Source organism: Mycena indigotica (assembly GCF_014461135.1).
Source record: "Mycena indigotica strain 171206Taipei chromosome Unknown Mind.scaff0011, whole genome shotgun sequence".
In the NCBI taxonomy this organism is placed as follows: Eukaryota; Fungi; Basidiomycota; class Agaricomycetes; order Agaricales; family Mycenaceae; genus Mycena; species Mycena indigotica.
Genome location: NW_023503010.1, coordinates 1361027 through 1383684, shown reverse-complemented (window position 1 = coordinate 1383684; position 22658 = coordinate 1361027). Strand labels below are relative to the sequence as shown.

The 22658-nt window shown below is 55.0% G+C and overlaps 8 protein-coding genes across 8 annotated transcripts; 4 read left to right on the top strand and 4 right to left on the bottom strand.

Moving 5' to 3' along the window:
* Window positions 1-365: 365 nt before the first annotated feature.
* Window positions 366-1461, top strand: MIND_01166600 (S-adenosyl-L-methionine-dependent methyltransferase; the record flags this gene model as incomplete). Its single annotated transcript, XM_037368186.1, has 6 exons — window positions 366-404; window positions 450-481; window positions 534-656; window positions 712-889; window positions 939-1218; window positions 1265-1461. 6 exons carry the CDS (start codon window positions 366-368, stop codon window positions 1459-1461), a joined length of 849 nt encoding a protein of 282 aa, XP_037215112.1.
* A 2473-nt stretch (window positions 1462-3934) lies between these two features.
* Window positions 3935-5038, top strand: MIND_01166500 (uncharacterized protein; the record flags this gene model as incomplete). Its single annotated transcript, XM_037368185.1, has 3 exons — window positions 3935-4133; window positions 4178-4379; window positions 4426-5038. The coding sequence occupies 3 exons, from the start codon at window positions 3935-3937 to the stop codon at window positions 5036-5038; spliced, it is 1014 nt and encodes a 337-aa protein (XP_037215111.1).
* Window positions 5039-5586: 548 nt separating this feature from the next.
* MIND_01166400 (uncharacterized protein) lies at window positions 5587-7457 on the bottom strand (the record flags this gene model as incomplete). The annotated part of the gene is made up of 3 exons (XM_037368184.1): window positions 5587-5995; window positions 6051-7303; window positions 7353-7457. The coding sequence occupies 3 exons, from the start codon at window positions 7455-7457 to the stop codon at window positions 5587-5589; spliced, it is 1767 nt and encodes a 588-aa protein (XP_037215110.1).
* A 534-nt stretch (window positions 7458-7991) lies between these two features.
* On the bottom strand, window positions 7992-9706 carry MIND_01166300 (uncharacterized protein; the record flags this gene model as incomplete). Its single annotated transcript, XM_037368183.1, has 6 exons — window positions 9454-9706; window positions 9080-9402; window positions 8872-9033; window positions 8383-8820; window positions 8158-8337; window positions 7992-8111 (listed from the first exon to the last, which is right to left on the bottom strand). The coding sequence occupies exons 1-6, from the start codon at window positions 9689-9691 to the stop codon at window positions 7992-7994; spliced, it is 1461 nt and encodes a 486-aa protein (XP_037215109.1). The 5' UTR covers window positions 9692-9706.
* Window positions 9707-10133: 427 nt separating this feature from the next.
* MIND_01166200 (uncharacterized protein) lies at window positions 10134-15845 on the top strand (the record flags this gene model as incomplete). Its single annotated transcript, XM_037368182.1, has 21 exons — window positions 10134-10666; window positions 11000-11166; window positions 11217-11422; window positions 11471-11796; window positions 11841-12124; window positions 12169-12536; window positions 12588-12673; window positions 12720-12868; window positions 12922-13064; window positions 13109-13123; window positions 13170-13455; window positions 13508-13701; window positions 13748-14070; window positions 14115-14416; window positions 14465-14856; window positions 14914-14993; window positions 15045-15181; window positions 15228-15379; window positions 15437-15451; window positions 15496-15717; window positions 15777-15845. 21 exons carry the CDS (start codon window positions 10134-10136, stop codon window positions 15843-15845), a joined length of 4449 nt encoding a protein of 1482 aa, XP_037215108.1.
* A 327-nt stretch (window positions 15846-16172) lies between these two features.
* On the top strand, window positions 16173-17797 carry MIND_01166100 (uncharacterized protein; the record flags this gene model as incomplete). Its single annotated transcript, XM_037368181.1, has 2 exons — window positions 16173-16290; window positions 16341-17797. The coding sequence occupies 2 exons, from the start codon at window positions 16173-16175 to the stop codon at window positions 17795-17797; spliced, it is 1575 nt and encodes a 524-aa protein (XP_037215107.1).
* Window positions 17798-17954: 157 nt separating this feature from the next.
* Window positions 17955-19058, bottom strand: MIND_01166000 (uncharacterized protein; the record flags this gene model as incomplete). The annotated part of the gene is made up of 3 exons (XM_037368180.1): window positions 17955-18567; window positions 18614-18815; window positions 18860-19058. The coding sequence occupies 3 exons, from the start codon at window positions 19056-19058 to the stop codon at window positions 17955-17957; spliced, it is 1014 nt and encodes a 337-aa protein (XP_037215106.1).
* Window positions 19059-21530: 2472 nt separating this feature from the next.
* Window positions 21531-22658, bottom strand: MIND_01165900 (S-adenosyl-L-methionine-dependent methyltransferase; the record flags this gene model as incomplete). Its single annotated transcript, XM_037368179.1, has 5 exons — window positions 21531-21727; window positions 21774-22053; window positions 22103-22280; window positions 22336-22574; window positions 22620-22658. The coding sequence occupies 5 exons, from the start codon at window positions 22656-22658 to the stop codon at window positions 21531-21533; spliced, it is 933 nt and encodes a 310-aa protein (XP_037215105.1).

The following is a 22658-nucleotide window of genomic DNA, read 5'->3' as shown; positions in this document are numbered from 1 at the left end:
TCCTCGATAAGCCCTTGGTTCGACGCTGGTGTCGGCCCAATTATAACTTAGACAAGCTGACTCACCAAATCTATCGTCTGGGAGTTGAAACCATTATGTGGTGCTCAGACCGATGTGCCTTCAAAACCTAGACAAGGTGGGATGCCTTCCAATGGATTCCTGCACACCGTGACCCATGTGATGTGATACCATGTGATGTGACCCAACGTTCCTGGGACCTCTCCCACGTCTTCTCATCTCTCCTTCCACGGTCTAGCTTCCCAAATCTTACGCACCTGATGCACGCCATTCCATCTATCATGATCGGATCTATAGAATACTTACCCCTCCCCGCGTCTACTTCCTCCCACTAGTGTCCTCACTTTATGGCTGCAGCTCAAGAGCATATACACTATGCGCTCCCTGTCAGTCTTTCCTGCACATACATTCGTTCGCGCTGATACTTTTAGTCCGTGGCAGATTCGCAATCTGAAATTGAAAGGTGCGCCGCATTTCTGCGCTCTCCTCTCTACTCGACTTACTTGTATTCCAAGGCTGGACATGATGCACATCGCGATCCGCGGGTACATGCATGGTCGGCTCTCTTTTGCGCCGCTGGAAGAAATGGACGCACCCCCACAACGAATCTTGGAGCTCGGGTGTGGGAGCGGTGCCTGGTGTGTCTATCGCCGCTTCAAGTTTACAGCAACGGCCTAACTTCATATATCGCAGGGCTATCCAAGCAGCGGAAGAGCTTCCCGCGGCACATGTCGTCGCTGTCGACCTCTCGCCGTTTCCCGACCGTCCCGTGCCATCCAACTTCGAGTTCATCCAGCTTGACATCACGAAGGAGCTCCCATTCGCTCCACACTCGTTTGACATCGTTCATTCGCGTTTCGTCTTTGGCCACGTCCGCTGTTCTTAATGCTGCCCGGTCGTCGTCTCAGCTGTCTTTTCAGGTCGCCAAGCCGCGCGAAACTCTCGCCCGCATTGCATCGCTCGTTGCCCCGCGTGGGTTCTTGCTTCTCGAGGACTTCGACAGCGAAAGCCTACTGTGGACGTCCCCACCAGCCGCCGCACGCTTCACCGAGCTCTATGTCGCGATGTACCGCGAGCACGACCAGGAGCCAGATATAGGCCGCAATCTGAAGCAAATCATGGAAAATCTAGACGGGTTTGGTAGCCCGGCTCACGAACACAAGGCAGCCGTGCCCCTGGGTGTCCAACTCGATGATTACAGTGTGTTTCTCCATTTCAATTTTTGTCGCATTCCGACGCTTTACAGACGACGCAATGCGCGCGTTTGCCCGCGGCATGCGCAACACCGATATCCATGCGGCAGGGCTGCTCATTGCCCGCCAGGGTGGTAACTACGGTTTCACGGACGATGTATTGGAGGCATATCTCTCCGCCGTCAACACAGCTGACTATGCTGCGATATTCGATGTTTATTTTTGTTGGGCTCGGCGTACCGCACTGTGATGAAGAGGGTCTCATATATATCGTACTCAAATGAACGGCTCCCGGGCCGTGTCATTCTACCCAAAATGGAGGGTCTTGTTGACATGGCTGCGATTTGGCTCATTTGAGAACAATTAGACTTATGTACACCTTAGAAGACGTTCTGGCTCGAGCATAGCACACTGTCTTTACAGATCACAAAGCTCTATTTCGACTACAATACAGGTAAGGAGCAGCAGATAATGTACATTACGTTAACATTGTTCAGAGCAAGAGCGACGACTGGGATAGCAAAGGTCCGACAGCAATGAAGCAAGTAGAAAGCAAGGGGAAGCGAATGGGGCGGAAAAGGTCAAGGGCGAATTCAACCATCGCTATTAGATGCGTCTTCGGACGATGAAACGCTCGAATTCATTCTGCGATGGCGTGCCTCGAAGAGCGGGGACGCGTAGCCAGAAATTCTCGAAGGGGCGGGTCCACGGTCCTGGGGGTGCCGCCTGAGCAGCGGCATCGTTCAAGTCGACGTTGGCGCTATACCACGCACGATCGCTTTGGACGAATACCGCATGTCCGGCAGAGACCGACCGGCGGAGCGCGTTGAGCACGAGATCGGCGCTGAGGTTAAAGCCCGGTTCGGGTAGTGGCGCGTACACGTCCTGGGGTGGGCGGGGGTAAATGAACGTAGCAAGACCTTGTCCATCTAATCAAAGGCGCGTCAATTGCCGGATTTGGAACAAGGGATGAATGGACTAACAGAATTTGACGGTCCACCGAAGCATTGTGGGATTTGACGCGTCATATTCTAGGGTGCCACTGGCTGCCATAAGCCCCGAAGATGAATGCACGACGAGGTCGATCGGATGAGCGGTGTGGTGGAACGGGAACGTCCAGGGTAGACTAATGTCGCCCTCTTGAGCAAACAGATTGGAGAGGAGATCTGCCTGGCGCTGGTAGAGCCAATCATGCAACGCTTTCCGGAGTGGCTTCTTGATGGAGGGATGTTGGGCCAGGTCGAGACTGTCAGGGAGGACTTGGAAGGAGAGGGAAGGAGACGTTGGCACGGCGCTGTTTGTTGCTTGCATGCACCGACATCGTTATCCCCCGCCATTCCCGTTCTTAAATATGACCTTGAAAGTTGCGCTATGACCCTGCCCACATCGCCATCAACGTCCTCCGGCCTGCCTGACTCGTGTGTAAGAGTCTCACCTTTCAGAATGTTCGAAAAATGGAAGGGATGATTGATAGAGTGCGCTTTGAAAGGATCCACCAAGGTCTTGACGAAAAGGAGAGCAGTTGGCCGGTAGTTGCGCTGTTTTGGGGCAGAAAGAGCGCAGAATCGGGGGCGAATCAACACATGCTGTGTGAATGGCTTCTCAGAGGTCCATGGAGCAACACAAATCAGTACGGCACGGCGCTCATGCTGCCATAATGCCCCAACGGGTCCAGTGTATTAGTAGTGTGTTAGCCACGCAAATCGTCGAGGGAGCCTCTATTGAGTCCATTCGGTGGTATATTGAGACTAGCGGGGCTTAGATGGACAAGCCAGGAGGCCTTGAGAGCACTTTGCGATTTGCCAATGGCGCGAGGACAGGGCGAAGATGCCAGTGCTTGACGACCAGCCTTTGTACCCAAAGCAGCAATCTCCGCACTGACGAGTTATCGCGGGTGCAGACCTTGTGGGATATTGACGTCCATATGAGGACGAGACAAGAGCGCATTTACAGCATAACTTCAGCTCAATGTCCATGGCACACCGGCGGTGCATTGAATGCACAATGGATAGTCTTGATTCTTGAACTTGAATTGCATTTGCTGACACCAAAGGACCGGGCGGGGCAGGACTCAGAGAACCTCGGCGGAGACTGACTTGACTAGATGTGGGTTTTGCAGCCAGGGAGGCGCAACCGCACGGCGTCATTTGGGAGGAAGAAAAGATGTGGCGGCTGACGAATGCTGTGCAATGATAGTATCAATGATTGATTGGCAGTTTTTTACTCTGAGGGTGCCCATTGTCCTCCGACCCGGAGTCACGACTCAGCGCTCATATTGCAGCCTCGCAGAGGTTCCCTTTGTTGGCGACCAATTGTGCGCCATGTGTGGGCGGAGGAGGTAAGGCCCGACATGACGTGATTGACAGCCTGGGTGCGGATAACCTGTTTTATTTTGCTTTTGACGACTTGTTTGACGACCACCACGACAACCAACGATACGGCAAAGCCCAATCCGTTGCGGGGCACTCGTCCTAGCGGAGTGCCCGCCAGAGGACGACCCTTTTACCAGTACGCTGCACATCCTGGCTCAGCGGTCCGAGGGGACTAGTCGATGAAAGGGATCTACGCTTCTCGCCCGCGAGATCGATACGTGGACAAAGGGCCCGCGATGCGGTGCCTCAACACGCTTTGGCACTGACGGGGTGCTGGTATAGAGGGAGCCTCTTTGTGTTTGGCACATAAGTACCGCACTCGCGCTGGCAGCGACTCTCCTTCCCCGCGCTATGCCCTCCCTCACGCAAACAGCTCTCTGGCTCTTCGTCTTCGCCTGGCACACGGCGATCGCTGTCGCAGCCAGGGTTCCGGCGAACGTCTCTGTTGGCTTGCATGACACGCGGCTCGCGTTTACGGGGACGTGGACTGTAAAGGATGGGTTGGCGACAAGTCTAGACCAAAATGCGAAAGTTGTGTTAAGCTTTCATGGTGTGCCTCCCGATTACTACTGACCCGAGGCTCATCAAGTCCAGGAATCGCGGCGTACATATCATTCCCCAAGGGCTTCCACAGTAAGCTCGCCATACAGGTCGGGCTCGACGACAAGCCCCTGGTATCCGTGGTCGGAGAAGCTCAACTCGCATGGGGTCGACTAGAAGAGGGTAACCACACTGTGGTGCTCAGCAGACTGCTCGACGGCGACAACAACAGTATCATGGCGCTGGGGTCTTTTCTGTGCGTTGTTATTTCTTTCTTTTCTCTTTACTCATATATCCTACAGCATCACAACACTCATCAACCCCCTCCCACCCGCAGTACACGCGGCCTACTACGATTCCTCCCTTCCCTCGTCTGCCTCCCCTTCACCCTCACCCTCTCCTGCCACTGCAGCACCCATCAACATCCTCCCCATCCTCACCAAATGCATCGCTGGCGCATTCGTGCTCGCTGGTTGCACCTTGCTGTGCTACTGGGTGAACACACGCAAGTTGCGTGCGCGGGCGAAGGAGCGGGCCGAGGTGGGCCGGCGTCGCCAGGCCGAGCGCGCGGCGGTCCGGGAGATCCGCGGCATGATGCTGGCCGCAGCCGCGGGCATGCCCGTTGTCGAGACAGTTCCAGCGGGGCGGCGCGGATCGGACGGGTCGGAGGTGACCGTTATCGAGCCTGCGGTGCTCTCGGAGCCGAAAAACCCGGTCGAGCGGTCGGTTCCGACAAAGCCAGCACCGGCGATGAAGCGGGCGGGCAGTATCACGCCGCCGAAGCGAGTGCGGTGGGCCTGGGAGGGCCCGGATTCCATTAGCGACGAAGAAGAGGGCGACGTTGTCGTTGTGCAGCGCGTGCAACCACCCGCGCCGGTGCTACTGGGCCCCGTTCCGGATGAAAGGGTTGTCTGAGTGTCCGTGGAGCGTGCGGACGACGGAGTGTGACACTTTTTAATGCCAAGAACACATTATTTTTGCAAGACAGAATTTATTTACAAGAAAATATGACACTAGGTATATTTGCACGACATTTTGGCACCAAGCAAATCGTTGATTCTTCCAGCGGATTTGTGAGTTTGGGGTAACAATGATTGAGGCTTGCTGTCAGTTGGGGCGCGAGAATTATGTGGGTACATCTGCTGGAAGGCTGCTGACACTGCCACACTTTGGTGGTGGGTCCGCGTGCACGGACGAATCTCCGCGTCAGCACTGACCCCAGTGTTTTCTTCTTTCTTTTCTATTACAAGACGGAAGTGAGTACTTAGAGTGTTCTTATGTGGGTGCAGCATGCAGTGGAGGCAACACAAACAGTTCGTTGCCCGTTCTATTAATTTGTAACTAGTAGAAGCCAAGGAAAGACATCAGGATAGTCAAGGATAAGATAAGTATGGTTTTGTGGGTGGTTGCGAGTACCATGCGATAAATAATGCGACATGCGAAGTCCCAAGTCCTTTCGTCCCTCACAGCGTGAAGCGCGTGCCCCACATGCCCGTGATGCCGGCTCCGAGGCCCCGGCGGGTGACCTCACGACGTGCCTCCCCAGAAGCGGCAGGCGGGGCCGGCTCAGTGGGCGGGGGACCGAAGAGCTTGACATCCGGCTGGCACACGGTGTCCTTCGGGGGGAGCGTCCCGTCGCGGAAGTACGCGCCGAGCACGCCGTACACGCAGTTCGACGGGGCGATAGTCGAGGTGTGCCCGACAGCATCGTAGGTCAGGAGCGCCGACCCCGGGAAGAAGCTGACGGTCTTGGCAGCACCCGCGAGCGGTGTGACGTGGTCGGCCGTGTTGCCGATGACGAGCAGGGGCGTGGCGGTCTTCTCCGCGCCGAACGGCCCGGAAAAGCGGCCCTCGCGGTGCACCTTCCAAGGGCTACACAAAAAATTCGTAAGCAAGCGACTCAAATAAGTAAAGAAAGAACACTCACGCGCACAACATACGCCAGTTCGCGATGAGGTCGCCGAAGTTGCGCGAGCTGCGCTCACCCGCCTTGTAGTTCTCCTCGAGCTCGGGCAGCGTGTCGTTGAGCGCCGCGGCGTCGTTGCAGATGATGCTGACAAAGCTCTCGAAGCTGTGTGGCTGCGGGGCAGCGTCAGCAGAGCACGTGAACGGCTGAACGCCCTGCATCGCCCCAGCGTAGATCGTCGATGCGTTGCCAGCGGCAAGATTCGCGAGGCCGGCGGCGAGCACGGGGAAGAGGTCGTAGGGGCGGTAGAGGATTTGGAAGAAAACGTTCTTGAGGAAGGAGTAGTCGACGATACCATACGCGCCGGCGGCGGGGGCAGCAAAGGCCGCGACTGGGTTGGTCTGAACAGAGGTGAAGAGGGCAGTGATGGCGTCGGAGATCGCTGATGCCGACGACGCGTTGTTGTGGAAGGCGCACGCTTCTGGGCCGGCCTCGAAACACGATGAGGCGAAGGCATCGAGGGCCTTGTCGGCGTCTAGTACTGCGTTGGTCATTTGCGCTGGAAGCCCAAGGAAAATGAGCAATTGAAGTGCTGCAAGGAAAAAAAACTTGCCAGAGTAGTACTCGTCCATGGGGACAACACCGTCGATGGCAATGCGACCAACTTTGTCGGGGAACATCGACGCAAATGTCGCCCCGAGCACGGTACCGTACGAGATGCCGTAGAACTGCAGCTTCTCAAATCCAAACTTCTCCGTGATCGTGAGCATATCCCGCGCGGTGTTGTCTGTCGTCACGTGTTGAAGTGTGTTCTTGGTATCCCGCGCGACTGCCAGTTGGGCCTGGATCTGGGTGCGCGCGGCGAAGCGAGCAAGCGCGTCAGCGGAAGCGTTGACAGAGTGATAGACGGCGTTGGTGGCAGGCGGGATCCAAGCAACGCGCTCCGCGTCGTTATCGAACCAGGAAACAGTTGGCTCGGAAAGACTGACACCACGGGGGTCGAAGCCAACAATGTCAAACTCTGGCCCGGCCACCTTTGCGATCTGGGGCCCCACTTGCAGCACCCACTCAACACCACTGCCGCCGGGCCCACCCGGGTTCAGCAGGATGGGGCCGCGATAGGCAGAGGCGTCGGCAGTGGAGCGGAAGCGGGTCATCGCGATAGCGACGGGGCCCTTGTCAGGCGCGGAGTAGTCAAGCGGCACGTTCAGACGCGCACACTCAAAGTTGGGGAGGTAGCATGGCTTCCACTTAAGCTCACTGCAGGCCTTCACCTAGGTGATGGGTCAGCAACAACATAACGTGTTACACGGACACACGCACGCTCGTCCAGTTGAAAGTTGGTGGAGCTGGTGCCTCCTGCGCAATAACGTAGGCCCCTGCGAGGGAGAGCACGAGGGAGAGGGGGAGGGCGGAGGGTCGGGGCATGGCTCGTATGTCGTAGGAACGGCACCGCTGCACGTTTTATACCCCCGACCAACCGCGTTTCACCACCGGCAGGGGTCCGCGAACATGCGGGCGGGAAGGTTAGCCGTCGCAGTGCAATGAAAAGTTGGAATAGGGCGACTATATGGTTGCTTGGTTACCGTGTCACGCAGATGTTCGCAAGACCGGCGGCTGAGCTTCCCGTCGGGTGATGCGCTGTCCAGTGGAGCTGGATCCGAAGTCGGTGGCCGCTGGGATGCGGAAGCGCCAGGATATTTCGACTCGGACTGGATATTTATGGTTATGCACACTTGTACAATAAGTAAGCTGTTGTCCGTCAGCAGCGTCAGGCTAAGGCTTGTCGTGACACAGCTCCGGATCATGTCACAAGCCCCTGTCCTCGCTCGATTTTCCGGACAGCACGTCGATCACCCGTCGATCTGATCGTCTGTGGAAAAAAAGAACGCAGGACCGGAGGAAACCGAAGAAGTCGTCAGAATTTTCAGGTCCAAGAAATACGAGGGCAAGTATCTTGCGCTACGCCTCCCGCGGCATAAACCAATGCATCCCCGTCCCAGCCATCCGCCCCGCCATCGCGCTCGTGCTCATTTTGCGGTCCAGCGAAACGCCAAGCCGTCCCATCGCAAGTTTCCCGCGCTTGTGAGGAAGCTCAAACAGGGCAAGGTAGCTATGAACAACGCACCGTCCAAACCCTTGTTCCCTCCACAACCACTTTCCCTAACGTTGGCACACTGACGAATAGATGCCGGACGGTGTCTTGCGTCAGGGACGGGCGTGGATTATGTGCAGAAGTCGAATGCGCCTCGACGTCGACAAGAACACGGAGGGTCCGTGAATGGGCGATCGCCGCCGTGAATATAGTCTAGTTTGTTGAGGATTGGGAGCAGATATTGGTCGAAGAGCTCACCATGTCCCGAATGGGTAACGCAACCTCCAACCGCTCGAGCTTGGTACAACCCTTAAGAAGGGCCGGTAACGCGTCGTGGACCCCAAGCACACAGTCGATGAAGCTGACACTCCTGAGGCTCGAGCCATGCATTGCCGCGAGCTGAGTGGTGAGGGTGGCAGGGATGCTCATCTGACGGTCGGGATATCTGACAATGAATGATTCGAGGCGTGGGCCCATCGAGGGAAGGGGAAGCGTCGGTGGCGGAGCGGAAAAGTCGAAAGTATAGGTCGACGTTGTGGCCGGTAATGAGCCGAGTCCGGGAGGGGACAAGTAAGTAAGGATGGAGGATATAACTGTGGTGCTTGGCGGCTGGGACGCAGAGAGACGGGTGTCCAGTGCAAGATGACGGAGATGTGGGAGGTGGGGAGGTGGGGTTGGAAGAATACGATTGCCTTCCTAAGTACGAGCCAATGATTATAATGTGATGGGAAGGAGATGATAGCGCACCCCCGTGGTCATAGAAAGGCTTTGCAAGTCTGGTGTGTGCGAAAGCAACCCAAGCACGACGACATGGTCGACTTTGGAGCAGCCAACCACATGGAGACCAACCAACGCTGGAAGCTGCTGGACGACTGACTCGAGGACAATATCATTGAGCTCTTGTGCCATCTGGCGAGGCGGATTAGATGGTTTAATAGAGGTTGCAAAGACGCACAAATAGTGTCAATGTCGTCAACCCAGTCAGTGACCCCGTCCACTTGGGTAACATATTCAGCAGATTCCAGCTTGCAAAATCCAGCGTAAGGTTTCGTATCCCCTCCAGCTTCACCAGCATCGTGGACTGCTCGCTCGTCAGCGTTGCATTTATCCGCAGGTCCCGAAGCCGGCCCTTCGACTGTAAGGTGCTGATGAATGGCGGTAACGCAGGCGTACTGCAGCGGAAGGAGATTATGTTGGGGCAGAGAGAAAGGGCTAATGTGGTTTCCTTGAGAAATTTGGGGTGGTATTGTGACTTGACTATCGGAACCGTCCGTATATCTGCCCATTTGTCAGTGTGCCTTCCTGGTCAGAAGTAGAGGGGCGGCGCACCAATATACCTGACATGGACCCCAAGCTCTGGATGTAGCGCGACAGCAGCAAACGGAGAGATGATACTCATATACCGCTTCGCGTGTGTGAGGCGGAAGAGAAGTGTGGAGTAAAGTCGCGGAATGACGCCGGCAAAAAACGAGCGGCTGACCAGCGCGATGGACGCGAGGTCAGAGCCAGAGAGGTACGCGAAGATGAGCTCTAGGACATCCAGATGGACGTTGTCGGCCGATACCATGACACGGAAGGAGTGAAGGGGGGGTTTCTGTCACAGCAGTGACAGAAGGTTTTCTCATGCAAGCAGAAACTTCAAGAGGATCTATTTCGGCACAAACCAAACGAAAACGTGGCAAAATCTCGCACTCAAACCCTTTGTCAATAGTCACAAGTCCTATGATCGTGAATGTATTCCACTGGCTGGAGTCCGGACAAAGAATGTCAGGTCGTCCATCTCATAAACGCGACAGGCCCTTTGTCCTCCAAGTGATATTTATACACAAGATACGCACCTACGGCCCTTACTATTTCTCTCCCTCTCCCTCTCCCTCTTGTCAGCTTTTTTCACCGGTAGATCCGGTTTGGGCTCAGTAGAATTTCTGTCGCCTTCGCCACGCCTCGGACTTATACTCTGGGTATGATTGGCACAAGATTGGCTCCAGCATTTCATGAATCAATCGTAGATGCCTCTCCTCACCCAACACTTGAATGGTCGTGAAGCCTCGACGTCCAACGCTCCTTCAGGCTCCGATTCAGACGCCTCGCCTGAGTTAGTCTCAACCTACGACTTGCGCATAATTGGCTGGCTATCGGGCGTCGCAGCAGTGATTATGCTCTACATTATCCTTCGCTACTGCTCCCTCTTCCGTCGGCATCGAGCCCGCAAACCAAGGAGACAAACCCATAAGCGATGGGCAAGAATGCTGGACCAGCGGTGGACCAACGAAACGGTGTCGCTACCGGCCGCGATTCCCCCTGGCTCGCCCAGGGCCATCGGTCCCGAAGCTGTCTCGGATGGAGAGTCTGACAGAAACTCCATGCATATGGCGGACAGCAGCTTGGAGATGGACGACCTTTCTTGGAAACTTGAACCTGAGAGCCGAAAAGCGTTCACAACTCCGACTCCACCTTCGGGCCCGAGATTCGATGTTCCAGGACTGGATATCGATGATTTCATGGGGAGACGATTGGCAATCGAAGAGGCAGCGCAAGCCAGGTTTCGTGAGATGTCAAGACTCCCTTGAACTTCTTTTACTCGAAGCTTCAAGCTTCAAGTGCAAACCTTCACTCCTTCGATACTAGTACTAAAGTAACTAAACCACAGTCCACAGACAATTGTTTCACTGGCAGCAACGGATAGCTTTCGAATTCCCTCACTCTCACTGTAGCAATGGACGTTGTTAATCAATAATGTTATTACTGACCTTTGTGAGGGCAATTCAACTTGAAGGGCGATGTATCTTGTGAGTCAAAAGACTGTCCGTTCTGCCCGGAAATGGCGTTACCATCAGCGGCTGTTGCTGATGGCGTGATCGATTGGCGCTGTCAGGCCTAACAGCGTGGGTAACAAGAACCCCTCTTCTTCTTTCGCCTTCATTCGCATTCGTGAACGGAACAGGAAAAGGCTGACGACGCGAATGGCCAAGGGGAGGCACACCTATCCGCCACTTGAGTCCTCCGATTCGAGTACCTCCTTGCTGTCAGGGCCGTCCTCTGGTGCGTACTTGCGCATTCCGTCGTAAATTTTCACTCAAACCTTCCTGCAGCCCAAATGCCTCCGGAATCGCGTCGGAGGAGCTGGGCTCGCTGGACTAACATCATTTCCATTATTCTCCACATCGGGCTGGTCCTAGCTCACGTCGTTCTCCTTGCTCTTGCGCTTCACCACGTTGAGCACCGCATCGCTTTCCCCATTGCACGACAGTCTATAATCGCGTTCCTCGTGACTTCGCTGCTGACGGGTTGGTCTATTGTGCGTCACCTTACACATTTCGCCCCTCTTATTACTCATCCCAATAAGATTTATCTTACAGCCGCTGTATTTGTAACGCAACGGCTCGCGACACTCCTCAACATCCATTCACGACAAACTCTGACAGCGACTAACGACAACATAGCCTCTTGGGGTGGCCTTGGCTCCTCCCTCCTCAGTATTTACCGCCAACGCACGATTTCTGCAGCCGTTGGCTCATCGTTTGCGATCGCATTATACCTGGGAGGTATATCAATGCTTCAAATCAGTACGCCAGCGCTGGTATCAGTGGCTGGCTTCAATGGCACACAATTCTCGGGAATAGTATCCACTTTAGGACTGCCCGACTACGCCAATCTTTCACTGGAGAATCCGTGTGTCCATTTATCTATTGTCGATCTGTGCTCATTTCGTCCAGTGGCGCCGGCGCTTTTGTTGGGTTTTCTGCAACGTTCTTCCCATGGATGTCGAATTTAAACGAGACACATCGAGTGGGGCTATTCAACGGGTCTATATATGAGACCGTGAATCACGCTGCTAATCCCGACTTACCTTTGGGCATTGCAAATGTTTGGGCCACTGGCTTCGAGATCAACTGCGGGTACCTGCCGGGCTCTGTCAACAAGACCTCGGGAGATTCTTGGGCTTTTGATCTTGGCGGCGACGGTGGAATACACAATAAGTCCTCGCTTTACACGACAGGTGAGTTGCACCTCGTAACCAGCTCAATACTCACCGTAACTCAGGCCCAAACATCACTCTATTCAACCCAACTATCGGCGATACCCCCGCAAACGCGATCATTCTCTTCACCACGAACAAGATCATTGACTCTAGCGGCAGAACACCAGATGCAGGTGTGGTCCACCTCGACAAGCCAATGCGGACCGGCGATCTTCAAATAGATCAAGTACAGTTCCTCCTGTGCACTCGCGAGCTTGTGAGGCAACACGCCAGCATTTCACTGCAAGACAATCAAATCGATTCCCAATCCTTGAATCCAAGTATACACAAGACGCGCTCCACATGGCGCCCTTATACGGACGTATGGTCGCTCTCGCGACCCATCTATGATGTCTTCAACAATGTCACAAGCTTGGTAGAGAGCGATGCGGTATGCCGTCGAGATTGAACGACGGCCCTCATACTGAGTTCCTTTATCCAGTGGGCCAGCCTGATGGATGGGACTCCGGACTCGTCGGTTCCACTTGGAGTAAGCCCTGCTTCGAGTGGATTGTCTACAGCTTCATTGTAGGGGTCCTCGCTCTCTGCCTCGTTTTTTCATGTACCACTCCAGATTCCTGATGGAACGCCTCAACCTCGAGCCAACCTGGCTTCTTACCGGAAACAATACGCGCAGCGATGCTATCAACAGCGTCCGACCGATTTATCTCCACGAGATAGAGAATGCGCTCTCTGAGCTCGTGGCAACGATTTTCTGGATGAGTCAGTGTCCATCGATACGTGGAGCATGACACAGCTGACTTCAAGTTTTTCAGTGGGCCACATCACCGCAGACCCTTTACAAATGGCGCTCAGCTCAGTCACGACCGTTGGCCCGACTCGTGCCGACATGCTTTTACCCACTTTACAGACTGGCGCAGGCACCGCAAAGGCCTATGTGCTTCAAGCACGATTGGAGGTGTGTGTACCGCTCAAATCTGGGTAAAAATAACAAGCCTGTAGCTTAATATAATCGCCGTACATCTTCCTTCACCTTGGCTTTGTCGTCCCTAATAATCTACAGGTTTCAATTGGTCTTGCCGCTTCTGCCTTAGTTTGTGCGCTAGCATTGCGATACGCCCTGCGAACGAACGAGGAATCTGTCCTACAAAGGGCGATCAACGCTCCTGGCCTCCTGCAGACGATGTGGCTGGCAGAACAGCATGCCGGGCTGCATGAAAAGCTCGTCCAGATTCACAAGCCGAGCAACGAACGACTACGTCGCGCGGCAATGGTCAGCGTCAAGCTTGCCCAAGACAAAGAAGGCGAAGCTTTACGAGACTTCCCAAAGGAACCCGGACCAGCTGCCGGTGAGTAAACGCTTCTCGTGCTTTCTTATCTTCCCTATTCAATATTGCATAGATCGACGAAAACCTCTGTACTCACGCACCGACCAGCTCATCTGCCTCGCGCTCCATGTCGTGCTGATTTTGGTGCATGCGATTCTTCTTGGCGTCTTGTTGAATCACCATGCGGAGCATCGGATAACTTATCCATTGGCTAGGCAGAGATCTATGTCTTTGTGGGTTACAATTATTTCCACTGGCCTTGGCACAGTGCGTCTTCACGCTGAATTCAACATTCTATTTGACATTTTCATAGCTCTATCTCGCATTCGTGCTCTTCCTAACCCAACGTGCTGCGTTAAAGCGACTGCTCGACATCCGACAGCCACTCTCGGCCACGCATGATCAAGTATCCTCGTGGAACGGACTCGGCGCAGCGCTTGCAGCTATCCTCAATCAATTTACTCTTCCCACGGCCATAAACGGGACACTTGCGGTTCTTTTGTATCTCGGGGTACTGGCGCTGTTGCATGTCACGATCCCTTCAATGTTATCCGTGCAAGCCTTCAACCAGACAACGATTATTCCGGTCACGACGTTGGGCCAACCGTTGTGGGCCTCCGAAGACAATGCGAATAAGTGCGTGCATGTTCTGTCTAGAGTAAATTTTCTCATTTCTGTAGCGGGAGCGCCGAATTCTTGAAGGATATTGGCCAGTTCATGGTTTGGCGGGACACTCTCAACGACTCTATGGTCGGATTGTGGGAGAACACCCTCTACGACGTCCTCGAGGAGGGTATTTCGACGGTAACAAACCCGTCTAGGTTTGTTGAGGTCACGGCCACGGCATTCAATGTCACTTGCGGCTTCCCAGAGGAAGTTACTTCGACGAAAGTTGCTTTGCGCGACCGACCGAACATCTCCTGGAATCTCTCCGTGAAGGTCGAGAATGGGGAAAGCATTTGGTTCTTGCCTCCACCGTCGGGTGCGTGCTCTGTCGTTGTTTCTATATGGCATATGAACATTCGGTCAGGACCAAACATCTTAACGTCGTTTCCAATGGTGCCTGGCACGTTCAGTGAACAGACCGGCGTGCGCTCCGCGTATGTGTGGCCTTCCTTGATCCTATATACCACCGCCAGCGTCGTGGACTCCTTTGGAAATTCAGGGCCTTCCGTCAAATTTGCGCCTGGCTCACTCGATGGCAACGGGACTGTTCCTTCCCTCCAGCTCATCCGGTGCTCGCGCTCACTGGTGAACCAAGAGGTCACCGTTGACACGATAACGAGGCTGCTAAATTCCACCAGTCTCACGCCAAGTGTCCGCAAAACAAGCTCTAAATGGAGCGCGTATTCTGATCCTGCTCCGGGGATTTCAGTGACCGAGCGGGTCACAGATCCTAGAGGACCATTGGAGAGCGGGCTGGTGAGCTGCGCTATCGTTTTTGGGAATAGACCTCACATTAACATCCCGCGATGACAGTGGCCGCTAGGGGGTCTGGGGAGCTTCGTTCCGCTGACGCTTGTGCCTGATGAGTTCGACACACTCTCTCTTATGGACCTGTGCGCATCGTTTTGGGAAAAGGGGGCGAAGTCCACTGACGGTTCCTCCAGATTCGTTATGGATAAGCTCAAGCTCAACCCGTCGTGGCTCAAGACGAACAATACGGCGTCCTCTCCCATCCAGACGGTGCAGCTCCACAATCTCGAGAACGCTTTGGCCGATTTCGCTGCGTCTTTCTTCTGGGTCGGTGAGTCCATCTGATCTGGCACGCGCGCATCATGCTGATGTCACAGCCGGACACATCGAACTTCCCCGGCTCGAGTCCAAGTACCAGTTCACCGACGATACGAGCCCGTCCCGCTCGACGTTCAAGAACAGCAAGGCGCCTGTACTCCAACGGAAGACCGTCACGGTCGAGATGAATAGACTGGCGGCAAGGGTCGAGGTGCGTTGTAACCACGGTATATCCTGATGTAATGTGTAACTCCAAGTTCCATCGTAGCTCAATCTTATCGCGGTATGTCTATCATCATATCGCGTCATTCCATTCAATTATTCCAGGTTTTTGCGGGGCTGTTGGCGTCGCTGGTCTCACTCGTTATCGCGTTCAAGCTTGTATGGCACAATTCACAGTCGGGCAGCTCACGTGGCGGGGGCATCACGACCCTCAACATTCTCCAAATCGTCTGGCTGTTCCGCAACAATCCACAGCTCGCTGGCCTGGAGCTGGAGCGCGTCGCGACTCCGACGGAGGATAACTTGAGGGCGGCGGGAATGGTGGAGGTGAGACTGTTGGATGATTGACTCGGAGCTTGATTATTTAATTCATAATCGCATACCAGGCGGCCAGTCGTAATGCGGACACCGAGTGTGAAAATTGCTGCCACATTCGCGACAAAATATACTTGTAATCGGTCTTGCCCATCGCTGGCAGTGCAACTGAGTCAAATCACGGGACCGCGTCGTTGCTGCACGTGATGATATTGAATCTTTGATGCATTGCGTGGCACTGATTGCCAGTGATCCTCTCTCTCACGACTCCTTCTGCGACGGCCGATACGATCCCCTGCTGCTGCTCGGCATCGCGGCTCTCGGGGGCGGTATCCCATTGAAATGACGTCGACGCTGGCGTACGTTCATGAGAACCGCAGTGATCCTCGTGGGAACTTCATACTCATGCACATACCCTGGTCCCACGAATCCACTCGCGCTCATTTCTTCACGCACTCCTCAAACTCATGCGACTTCCCCGTCCCACCCTCAGCTATCCAGTAACGAGAGAATTCCCTGCCTCCTACGCCCTTGCTGCATATATCGGGTCCACAATCGTCCTTGCATTTCTAGTCGTCATCAATGGTGCGTCGTAAACCTTTGCCAGCTGTCTTATAGTTTCTGATGCAACCAAGTTGCTCTGGTGGGATACGAGACGGTCTCCGTTTTCTCGTCCGATTTCAACATCACCGACCACTTCTGGTACGACCGCCTGCTGCCGTCTTTTGCGCGGAGCGACGGCGCACCGGGCAGCCTTTGCGCGGCGCGACTCATCGGGCTTGGCGATACTGTCGCAACAAACTACTCTCTCTTCCAGTATACTGTTGCTGCCATTGACACCCCGAATGCCGGTGATTCTGGGCTCGCATACACGGGGTGGACGCTGGACGACTGCGACGTGACGGCGTTGTACGTGAACATCGTCGGGCAGACACTCACGAGCGATTTCACCGCCATCGTGACCTGTTTTGCCACTGGGGACAAGAACTCGAGCTACACCCTGCGCGCGGATTGGAGCCAGTCCGCTCTCGTTGGGAAATACACCTCCATCTTAGGTGCGAAATCCGCGAGCCCAACGCCTGGGCAGGCACGCGAATACGTGCTGGGCGCCATGGTCGTAACTGCCGGGAACGATTGGGCGGTCTGGGCCCTGAACATCTTTGGCTTGAGCAATTTCACGGCACCGGAGGTGCTCTCATTCGCGGCAGAGTTCCCGTACTGCCCCGCATCCGCAATCCACGTCAATTCGAGCTGTTCCAGCACCAACCCGCCCGCGCTGAACATCACACGGACTACCCAGATCACAGGATCAGGGAGCAACGGACGCGTCAGCACATATACCGCAAGCAGGCCGATAGGCGGCTTCAACCAGCCGCTGCTTGACCTGGCAAACGATACCTTTGGCTTTGCCCACTTGGCTTCGAATACTGTCCAATCCCTTTGGGCGGCGCTCCGTGTGGACCTTGGGAACCCGTCGCCAGGGAACTTCCTGCTTGACCCCAGCCTTGTGCCGCGCGCCGTCTTCCGCTCTTTCCCCATACCACAATTGCCCGGAGCGGCATTCGTTTTGCAAAACGAGTCCTTTTTGTACTCGACCCTCGTCGGCGACGGGTACTATGCGCAAAGTCAGGGCGATTCAGCCTTTGTAAATACGCCAACACTGCTACCGCTCCCGCTCCCCGGACCGGCGGTGCTCGATGGGGTATACCTCTGTCAACGCCGACAGCTGATGAAACCAGGAAGTGTCCTAGTCGCCGTGGTTGCTGGGACATATACGATGTTCAGCACTGGATGGACAGTTTTCCTGTTACTTGCGGAGACGTGGTTTATGCGCAAGAAGCGGGACCAGGGGACAGCGGACTCGGAGGCCGCCCCCATTGTGGCAGAGTCACTGGCAGAAAAGCTCGCTCCGAGTCGCCAAAGCTCGCGCGCTAGTCCTGATCCGGCTTCAGCAGAGCACTCAATTCATGTTGAAGACCCACCAGCAAAGCGTGCGAGCAGCCTTCCAGCGGATATACCACATAATTCTCGCGCCATGACTGACAGCAAGCCTGTTCAATCATTTCTACCCCCAACTCACAAATCAGCTTGAAGAATAAAACACTTGCTGTAATTTCTTTGGCGCCAAATTTCTTAAAAAGATACCTAGTAGTCTCATATTTTGTGGTAAATAACTTTTGTCTTGCAAAGATAATGTGTTCTTGGCATAAACAGTGTCACACTCCGTTGTCCGCACGCTCCACGGACACTCAGACAACCCTTTCATCCGGAACGGGGCCCAGTAGCACCGGCGCGGGTGGTTGCACGCGCTGCACAACGACAACGTCGCCCTCTTCTTCGTCGCTAATGGAATCCGGGCCCTCCCAGGCCCACCGCACTCGCTTCGGCGGCGTGATACTGCCCGCCCGCTTCATCGCCGGTGCTGGCTTTGTCGGAACCGACCGCTCGACCGGGTTTTTCGGCTCCGAGAGCACCGCAGGCTCGATAACGGTCACCTCCGACCCGTCCGATCCGCGCCGCCCCGCTGGAACTGTCTCGACAACGGGCATGCCCGCGGCTGCGGCCAGCATCATGCCGCGGATCTCCCGGACCGCCGCGCGCTCGGCCTGGCGACGCCGGCCCACCTCGGCCCGCTCCTTCGCCCGCGCACGCAACTTGCGTGTGTTCACCCAGTAGCACAGCAAGGTGCAACCAGCGAGCACGAATGCGCCAGCGATGCATTTGGTGAGGATGGGGAGGATGTTGATGGGTGCTGCAGTGGCAGGAGAGGGTGAGGGTGAAGGGGAGGCAGACGAGGGAAGGGAGGAATCGTAGTAGGCCGCGTGTACTGCGGGTGGAGGGGGGTTGATGAGTGTTGTGATGCTGTAGGATATATGAGTAAAGAGAAAAGAAAGAAATAACAACGCACAGAAAAGACCCCAGCGCCATGATACTGTTGTTGTCGCCGTCGAGCAGTCTGCTGAGCACCACAGTGTGGTTACCCTCTTCTAGTCGACCCCATGCGAGTTGAGCTTCTCCGACCACGGATACCAGGGGCTTGTCGTCGAGCCCGACCTGTATGGCGAGCTTACTGTGGAAGCCCTTGGGGAATGATATGTACGCCGCGATTCCTGGACTTGATGAGCCTCGGGTCAGTAGTAATCGGGAGGCACACCATGAAAGCTTAACACAACTTTCGCATTTTGGTCTAGACTTGTCGCCAACCCATCCTTTACAGTCCACGTCCCCGTAAACGCGAGCCGCGTGTCATGCAAGCCAACAGAGACGTTCGCCGGAACCCTGGCTGCGACAGCGATCGCCGTGTGCCAGGCGAAGACGAAGAGCCAGAGAGCTGTTTGCGTGAGGGAGGGCATAGCGCGGGGAAGGAGAGTCGCTGCCAGCGCGAGTGCGGTACTTATGTGCCAAACACAAAGAGGCTCCCTCTATACCAGCACCCCGTCAGTGCCAAAGCGTGTTGAGGCACCGCATCGCGGGCCCTTTGTCCACGTATCGATCTCGCGGGCGAGAAGCGTAGATCCCTTTCATCGACTAGTCCCCCGGACCGCTGAGCCAGGATGTGCAGCGTACTGGTAAAAGGGTCGTCCTCTGGCGGGCACTCCGCTAGGACGAGTGCCCCGCAACGGATTGGGCTTTGCCGTATCGTTGGTTGTCGTGGTGGTCGTCAAACAAGTCGTCAAAAGCAAAATAAAACAGGTTATCCGCACCCAGGCTGTCAATCACGTCATGTCGGGCCTTACCTCCTCCGCCCACACATGGCGCACAATTGGTCGCCAACAAAGGGAACCTCTGCGAGGCTGCAATATGAGCGCTGAGTCGTGACTCCGGGTCGGAGGACAATGGGCACCCTCAGAGTAAAAAACTGCCAATCAATCATTGATACTATCATTGCACAGCATTCGTCAGCCGCCACATCTTTTCTTCCTCCCAAATGACGCCGTGCGGTTGCGCCTCCCTGGCTGCAAAACCCACATCTAGTCAAGTCAGTCTCCGCCGAGGTTCTCTGAGTCCTGCCCCGCCCGGTCCTTTGGTGTCAGCAAATGCAATTCAAGTTCAAGAATCAAGACTATCCATTGTGCATTCAATGCACCGCCGGTGTGCCATGGACATTGAGCTGAAGTTATGCTGTAAATGCGCTCTTGTCTCGTCCTCATATGGACGTCAATATCCCACAAGGTCTGCACCCGCGATAACTCGTCAGTGCGGAGATTGCTGCTTTGGGTACAAAGGCTGGTCGTCAAGCACTGGCATCTTCGCCCTGTCCTCGCGCCATTGGCAAATCGCAAAGTGCTCTCAAGGCCTCCTGGCTTGTCCATCTAAGCCCCGCTAGTCTCAATATACCACCGAATGGACTCAATAGAGGCTCCCTCGACGATTTGCGTGGCTAACACACTACTAATACACTGGACCCGTTGGGGCATTATGGCAGCATGAGCGCCGTGCCGTACTGATTTGTGTTGCTCCATGGACCTCTGAGAAGCCATTCACACAGCATGTGTTGATTCGCCCCCGATTCTGCGCTCTTTCTGCCCCAAAACAGCGCAACTACCGGCCAACTGCTCTCCTTTTCGTCAAGACCTTGGTGGATCCTTTCAAAGCGCACTCTATCAATCATCCCTTCCATTTTTCGAACATTCTGAAAGGTGAGACTCTTACACACGAGTCAGGCAGGCCGGAGGACGTTGATGGCGATGTGGGCAGGGTCATAGCGCAACTTTCAAGGTCATATTTAAGAACGGGAATGGCGGGGGATAACGATGTCGGTGCATGCAAGCAACAAACAGCGCCGTGCCAACGTCTCCTTCCCTCTCCTTCCAAGTCCTCCCTGACAGTCTCGACCTGGCCCAACATCCCTCCATCAAGAAGCCACTCCGGAAAGCGTTGCATGATTGGCTCTACCAGCGCCAGGCAGATCTCCTCTCCAATCTGTTTGCTCAAGAGGGCGACATTAGTCTACCCTGGACGTTCCCGTTCCACCACACCGCTTATCCGATCGACCTCGTCGTGCATTCATCTTCGGGGCTTATGGCAGCCAGTGGCACCCTAGAATATGACGCGTCAAATCCCACAATGCTTCGGTGGACCGTCAAATTCTGTTAGTCCATTCATCCCTTGTTCCAAATCCGGCAATTGACGCGCCTTTGATTAGATGGACAAGGTCTTGCTACGTTCATTTACCCCCGCCCACCCCAGGACGTGTACGCGCCACTACCCGAACCGGGCTTTAACCTCAGCGCCGATCTCGTGCTCAACGCGCTCCGCCGGTCGGTCTCTGCCGGACATGCGGTATTCGTCCAAAGCGATCGTGCGTGGTATAGCGCCAACGTCGACTTGAACGATGCCGCTGCTCAGGCGGCACCCCCAGGACCGTGGACCCGCCCCTTCGAGAATTTCTGGCTACGCGTCCCCGCTCTTCGAGGCACGCCATCGCAGAATGAATTCGAGCGTTTCATCGTCCGAAGACGCATCTAATAGCGATGGTTGAATTCGCCCTTGACCTTTTCCGCCCCATTCGCTTCCCCTTGCTTTCTACTTGCTTCATTGCTGTCGGACCTTTGCTATCCCAGTCGTCGCTCTTGCTCTGAACAATGTTAACGTAATGTACATTATCTGCTGCTCCTTACCTGTATTGTAGTCGAAATAGAGCTTTGTGATCTGTAAAGACAGTGTGCTATGCTCGAGCCAGAACGTCTTCTAAGGTGTACATAAGTCTAATTGTTCTCAAATGAGCCAAATCGCAGCCATGTCAACAAGACCCTCCATTTTGGGTAGAATGACACGGCCCGGGAGCCGTTCATTTGAGTACGATATATATGAGACCCTCTTCATCACAGTGCGGTACGCCGAGCCCAACAAAAATAAACATCGAATATCGCAGCATAGTCAGCTGTGTTGACGGCGGAGAGATATGCCTCCAATACATCGTCCGTGAAACCGTAGTTACCACCCTGGCGGGCAATGAGCAGCCCTGCCGCATGGATATCGGTGTTGCGCATGCCGCGGGCAAACGCGCGCATTGCGTCGTCTGTAAAGCGTCGGAATGCGACAAAAATTGAAATGGAGAAACACACTGTAATCATCGAGTTGGACACCCAGGGGCACGGCTGCCTTGTGTTCGTGAGCCGGGCTACCAAACCCGTCTAGATTTTCCATGATTTGCTTCAGATTGCGGCCTATATCTGGCTCCTGGTCGTGCTCGCGGTACATCGCGACATAGAGCTCGGTGAAGCGTGCGGCGGCTGGTGGGGACGTCCACAGTAGGCTTTCGCTGTCGAAGTCCTCGAGAAGCAAGAACCCACGCGGGGCAACGAGCGATGCAATGCGGGCGAGAGTTTCGCGCGGCTTGGCGACCTGAAAAGACAGCTGAGACGACGACCGGGCAGCATTAAGAACAGCGGACGTGGCCAAAGACGAAACGCGAATGAACGATGTCAAACGAGTGAGGATTGAATGGGAGCTCCTTCGTGATGTCAAGCTGGATGAACTCGAAGTTGGATGGCACGGGACGGTCGGGAAACGGCGAGAGGTCGACAGCGACGACATGTGCCGCGGGAAGCTCTTCCGCTGCTTGGATAGCCCTGCGATATATGAAGTTAGGCCGTTGCTGTAAACTTGAAGCGGCGATAGACACACCAGGCACCGCTCCCACACCCGAGCTCCAAGATTCGTTGTGGGGGTGCGTCCATTTCTTCCAGCGGCGCAAAAGAGAGCCGACCATGCATGTACCCGCGGATCGCGATGTGCATCATGTCCAGCCTTGGAATACGAGTAAGCAAGCGAGTAAGTCGAGTAGAGAGAAGAGAGAAGAGAGCCTGAGAAGAGCGCAGAAATGCGGCGCACCTTTCGATTTCAGATGGTGAATCTGCCACGGACTGAAAGTATCAGCGCAAACGAATGTATGTGCAGGGAAGACTGACAGGGAGCGCATAGTGTATATGCTCTTGAACTGCAGCCAT